The sequence below is a fragment of the Anguilla rostrata genome, chromosome 14 (genome assembly GCF_018555375.3).
Source record: "Anguilla rostrata isolate EN2019 chromosome 14, ASM1855537v3, whole genome shotgun sequence".
Classification (NCBI taxonomy): Eukaryota; Metazoa; Chordata; class Actinopteri; order Anguilliformes; family Anguillidae; genus Anguilla; species Anguilla rostrata.
This window is the reverse complement of record NC_057946.1, coordinates 31,746,721-31,753,163: the sequence shown is the minus strand read 5'-3', so window position 1 is coordinate 31,753,163 and position 6,443 is coordinate 31,746,721. Positions and strand designations below refer to the sequence as shown.

At 38.7% G+C, this 6,443-nt stretch overlaps 1 protein-coding gene across 2 annotated transcripts in view; it reads right to left on the bottom strand.

Moving 5' to 3' along the window:
* Positions 1-1,295: 1,295 nt before the first annotated feature.
* LOC135239108 (uncharacterized) overlaps positions 1,296-6,443 on the bottom strand; it is a 14,795-nt gene continuing 9,647 nt past the window's right edge. For both annotated transcript variants that reach the window (XM_064307546.1, XM_064307547.1), the window contains 4 exons: positions 5,474-5,548; positions 4,165-4,278; positions 2,980-3,161; positions 1,296-2,470 (listed from right to left, as the gene is read on the bottom strand). In XM_064307546.1, coding sequence (XP_064163616.1) covers positions 2,378-2,470; positions 2,980-3,161; positions 4,165-4,278; positions 5,474-5,548 — 464 coding nt within the window. In that variant the 3' untranslated portion in view covers positions 1,296-2,377. The remainder of the gene's footprint in view (positions 2,471-2,979; positions 3,162-4,164; positions 4,279-5,473; positions 5,549-6,443) is intronic.

The window sequence follows — 6,443 nt, the reverse complement described above, 5'->3', positions numbered from 1 at the left end:
CTGAAGCTAAATGTTAAGAAGTTTAAGGTTTGTACACAATTCTGGCCTAAGAGTATTCACAGCTTGAGCTCGTGTGAGCCGGTGGGTATTGGGATGTTGTCCCTGGTGTGTATTTTGTTTGCGTTTTTCTGAGCTGCGTCTCAGGTTTTTCTTTTGCTGAGTAAGTTTTGCGGCTCAGTTGTCTATTTTCTTTTAAGACCAGTTTTGGGTTTGGTACCAGAGCCTCGCCTCTGTACCACTGGTCCTCTTCTTTTTTCGCCCTGGTTTTTACGGGTCGCTTTTGGTTTCACAAGCCAGTTTTCGGCTGGACAAGGTGGTCCTTCGGAGTGGCTTTTTACTCCGTGTTTTTTGGTTCTTGTTTTTTATCCTTTGTGTGCGGGAGTTACTCTCCCTAGGATCTTATTTGTTTTGTGTTTTACTTGTGGGTGTTCCCTTTCCCTTTCCCTTTGTCCTTCGGGACTTTGTGGCTAAAAGCTTCCGGTAGCGTTAGCTTTTCGTTCCCCTATATTAGTCGCTTCTGGTTCTCCAACACCCCCTCACCATTATAGGGCCTAGACCGCTCAGTGTTAAAGCAGCTTGTATTCTCAGGCTTGTTTGTGCTTTTAGATCTTAACATATTAGAAAAAGGTATATTATGGCAGTAAACACATTTTTTCTGCCTGGCATTCAATCAAAATAACATGAAATTGACAAATGTATGGATTGTTATGAACACAATTATTAAAAACATGTATTTGCATTGTGATTCTATCCACATATTTGTGACAGAGAAATTAAAAAGCCCCCTTTTCATGTACAGTTAGTTATCAAAAATGGAAGCATAAATGTTAACCGAAGAATAAGGTTTTGTGCCACAACTTGTGGCCAGCATGTCCTATCTGCACCAGAAATTTTCTTCCATGAAAGTCAATCAGCTGGTGGCTCTGTGGTTAAGTGGACAGTAGTGTCTATGGCATTCTTGCAGAATATGCCGTAAATACTCTACTGAATTCAGATCCGGTGGCTGAGAAGGCCGTGAAATAGGGATAATGCCAGCACTATGCTCCTCAATCCACTGTCTGACTATGATGGATTGATTTTTTATGATAATTTATTAATTGCACATTTGTTTTATAAGTTATCACTGCAAATGGAGGTGCCACAAGCTATTGACTGAAGGGGTTCACATTTTTTCACACATGAAATCTGAGTTTTTGTTAAATAAATAATAAAAATATATAATATTTTTTGTTTGTGTCCTTTATTTGGAATGTCTTTATGACAAATTGCGGTTTAGATACAGACTTTATCAAAAATAATGACCATCCCTAAACTTTCAAGCAACACTGTATACTTTCCGTATTTATAGGACAATGGCCTTGAGTCCCATAATTCCTGAGTTTATGAATAAACTTTGGTATGATTGTTTCAGGCAATATTTTAAATATCCTGGATCAAGTTTAAGGTTTAGGAGCTCTAGAATGTGCAGTTATCACATTAGAAATAAACTGTAGCCGCATGAGCCGCTACCTCAGGATTGTCATCTAGCTGCCACTAATCTGATCAACGTGAACATTGACTGACGGACCATGTTGGTCATAAAGCTACACCCTGAGCTGACCAGAGGAGGATGGGTTTCCCCCTTGACCCTGGTTCCTTCAGAGGTTTCTTCCTATCTGTTACAGGTAGTTTTAGCTTGCCACTGTTACTTCAGGTTTGCTCCTGTCGGGGTTTAGGCCAGGGTTGTTTGTGAAGTGATGCTATATAAATACATTTTGATTTGATCTGTAGGACAATTAGTGAGAGTGTAGATTTTGTTAGCAGTGATAAGGTCAATAAGCTATTAGTGCCTTTACTCTATTAGCTTTTTATTTTTTAACCAACCCGTGTTCCTGGCTTTGTTGACAGCAACAATGTCGCCTTTTGACATTATGATTGTTTTATTTTCTTTGTAACCATCCACTATATCAGTCCATATGAGTCCTTTTTTCCGCAGGTGAATAATAGGCTGCTCCAGTATGGTCCATGCTGTACTGCTATAGACTCAGTTTTGCAGACACTGGCACTTCTATGGAAGGTGCATGGAGCTGGATTAACAAAGAAAGATGATAACCACCTTCATGATTCTGGTTCAGCCTGAGTACAGTTGTCATGCCAGCTAATGCAAAGAAACCCTGGCTATGTTAACCTGCCTTCACAGTATACCCCCCTTGGGGTGTCAAACTGAAGTCCTGGAGGGCCAAAGTGTCAGCAGTTATTTGTGGTTTCCTTTCAGTCAGCAGCCAATTAAGGCCTTCAGTACAAGGTGTGTAGATTATGTAGCCAATCAAAAACTTGAATTAGTGGAGAAACACATTGGAAACCAGAAGACACTGCAGGCCTCCAGGACTGCATTTTGTCACCCTAACCCTGGGATGAATTTGGATGTTATTTGCTTACTCTGATGAGTCACATGGGCATGATAGGCACATATTTGCTGTCCCTCATATACCTGTTAGATTTTGGTGTTTTTTTAGTAATATGTCTCATTTAAAGTTTTCAGAATTATAATTTGTTTAAGTCCCCACACCCATCCTGTGTCTGTCTGGGTGTTGAGTACCCCTTTTCAAATGCAAGCTCTCCCCCGAGACTTGCATTTGTTGCCGAGAGCCATTGGAAAAGCAACCCTGGGTGAATAGAAATTATAATATGTGAAGAGTCACAGATGGCCAGGGACAGGAAACAGGGAAGGAGTGAATTATCACATTGATGTGACCTTTCCTCCTGGCCAGACACCTTTTGTTTAGAGATTGTACTTAGGCTGGGCCATCTCTCAATGATAATTGTGTTAGACTGGAGACCCTCGTGAGACCACGCAGACCTGTAACCACAAATTAAAAAGCTAAACTGTCTTTCACCATTGAATTCGATTAAGACTCTTTCTTTCCTGAACGCAACTGGAAGCAACAAGCAGCGAACAGAATTTTGATGAAAGAAGAGAAACAGAAGCATTCTTCATACCCAAGTGTTCACATTTTTGTGCACTAGCCTACCTGTATATGCTTGGTATTGTTTAGTAAGAATTGTTTTAAAGGCCAACTTACCCACTGTGAAACCATACGCCGAACGTATGAAAATCAGAAAGAATAATTCTGTGTCGATGATGTAACTTAGGTAGTCATACCCTGAGGAAAACTTTATCCCTGCAAGTACAGAAAAGGACAATGTTTGCAGCATTTGGTTGCTTATACATGTAGACACATCTCAGTCTTGCCTTTTTGGTGCACATAAAGCCGCTAGGATCAGATGTCCATTTGGACATGCTGTACGAGGACACCAGTAAGGTGAAACAGTGACGTGTAGGAGCTTAAACATGAGAAACAGATGGATAACAACAGAAACACAGGAATGCACTAATAAGCAGGCAGAGAGAAATCCACAATGACAAATAGATGTCTACCTATCAATTTATCAAATGAATCACCTGACAAGCAAATGGAAAAATACTAAATTATAAACAAAATACACTACAAAAATTAAATGATTAAGCAAAAAACTGTATGTGACTGACATTTTCCCAATTTATAGGTACTTCAACTAATATCAAGTAACATTTTTTTGAATTACCATTCAAATGCCATACAATGCCTACCATACTAATTCTTCCATGCCTACCTACTTTAAACGTTCACCTTACCTATCCTATTTACCCATGCCATAGCAAGTCAGTTGTATTGCTTATTATCTATGCACTAGGCAGGCGCCAGGCTATTAATTAAATATAAGGCTATATAATAGCATGATTCATTACCCTTACCATTATTGCATCTACAATAAAGACCTGCTGACTGGTCATGTAAACATGCATCTAGGCAAATGTTCTAGCTCTACAGCAAGAAAAGAGTGTGTTCACATGTAGAGTTCCTTCAGACATTCTTACTGAAATATGTATTTATGTATGGAATGCATGTGTGTGTTGACATTTCAGTGAAACAGTGGTACTTTCATTTTGAAATGTTCTTTTCTGAAAGGAAAGCAGGCTGTACATACAACATTTACAAACCTATTATTATTTAAGATTAGTTCTGCACAATTACATACTGTAATGCTGAAATATATCCCACTAGACATTTGCAGCTGACACTGATTTTATGTATATGTAGATGTGTAAGGTACATTTTACTATAAAATAAAATATAGGCTTACCTGAAATACAAACTGCCGATAAATCGTACAACAGCACAAGTGCAAACGTGAATCCACAAAAAAATTTTCTTGCTGCATCTGGGGCTTGGTATGTCAAAAAATTATAGAGAACAGCTATTTGAAAAGAAATGAGAGATTATTAAATTGTACACAGAACACTGAAGGAAAGTTAAAAGAAAAAAGGACAATGTAAAAATGTTTCAAATTAAGTACAGTATTGGCACAAATTATAGAAATTCTGCTCTTAAAAAGTTTAGTACTTATAAAACTTTTATCTGTGCCCTTTCTTCTGTTGTTGTTTCTCAGAGCCAGTTGCATCTATAAAAATATATTCCTAACAGTAATCTTCTTGACCACGAGTGGTAATAACATTATGTGACTGTCCATAATTTGAAAGAAAGTATACAAGCCAAAAATAAAAAATAAAAAAATTTTCTTTGCATGAATATTTTCATATTCTGTGGAAAAATACTAGACAAAGAAATTCATGTTCAAGCTAATTATTAAATTTCCAAAAGTATGATACATTAGACTGCCCGATTATGAAGGTACAAAGTAATGTATATAGGAAGGTGTAATGGTTATTACTTGTTTAACAAAAATGCTAAATATTCCTTCACTTTTGTTTTAAGACATTACATTTATTTTGCAAAAAAGAGAAATTGTTGCAAGATATTGCATTAATTGTCAAACTGTGTTTATAAATGAAGTGGTTCCATAATTTCTGCCAGTACCGCATGTCTCCAGTACAATTCCTATGTTCAGAGCAGCCAATTACTGTTCTTATATTTATCACATTATCACCATTACTAATTAGCTAAATATTGAGCAACAGAAAAAATTCAATGAAGTTGATGATTTTGGTCAAACTTTTTTTGAAATGTACTGATAAAGGTAAATTTTTGCAAACACCGCCACTTTTATAGGAAGCCACACAGAGTTTGATTAACAAAGCCCATCAACTTGTAAAGCTTTACTTTGCAAATTGATAGCCACCTTCATGATACCGGTTAAGCCTGATTGTACTTTTTATGAAGCCAGCTAACGCAAATAAATGCTTGGTATGTTAAGCTTCCTTTGTAATATACCCCATGATGCAGGCAAAAAATATTCTGTTTGCGGGGCACAAAACTAGCAAATCTAATTGTGCCCAGGCATGTTTGTGGTTTCGTTGTCACAAAATAGGGCCCATGACCTACTTCAGTAAAGCCATACACAACAAAACAAATAATATGTCTAAAATGCTAAACACAATGCAATCTATGTTACAACCTAGCCTCCAAAACTACTTTGTGGTAAATACACTTACCAGAATTTATCCCTGTTCTAATGACAAAATTCTCCAAAGGCAGGGCCAAGTTTGTGAATCTCTTGTAAAATGTACCTGTAATAAGAAAACCAGTCATTTTAACAGCAGTATCCAGCGCTCATGATGTTCTTGTATTTCCCTGTTTGGAAACATCCAGTGCTGGATAGTGACACTGCAAGAGAGCTTACTGAAGTTTATTACTCTGTTTATTTATTTATTACTCTGTTATTACTCATCTCCATCTCTGCCTGTGGGTACCACCTCTGGCTAAGGCTCCGACACCAGCAAAGCTTTAGCCACAGAAAAATGGCAGTCGCCCCAACCCTGAGTCACTAATAGCTTGGTTCTAAAATATTTAAGAATACTGTTTCCTTCACTCTTACAAAAAGCCTGGAGAGTTTTAGATGTTTGGAAAATTGCCAGGGAATTTGTCTTCTTGACTGATTAAGAAAGATCATTTAAAACCTGGGGAATGAGCTCAGGGATGAGCCAGGGCCAAAAGCAGAGGCTGCTGGGAGCTCAAAGAGATGGGACAGCCTGCTGGTGGGCAGATGTTGAACTGAGAGGTCTACTTTGTGCTTAAGGCGTGATCATTGTCCTAATATAGAAAGGGGCAGTGCCATTCACAGCTTGCTATGACAGTGTGAGAGATCTGAACTAAAGGCAGGCAGAGACTAGATACCAGTGGAGGCTGCTCAATAGTGTTCTGGCATGTGTGAATTTAGGGAGACCAGGTGGGGAGTAGCAGGCTGGACCAGCTGCAGTGGTCTGATGGTACAGGTCAGTATATACCGTTCAGGAAGGTGTTACAGTGGCCCAGACAAGAGATTTCCTGGGCTTGTATGCGTAACTAAGTGGCCTCTCAGGCGAGGGAAAAGAGTGCAGCACCCGGGGACCAACTCCAGTTCTGAGGCCAGTGCCTTGGTCAAGGGCAACTGCAGGAGTGCACCTAACATGCATGTCCCTGAGT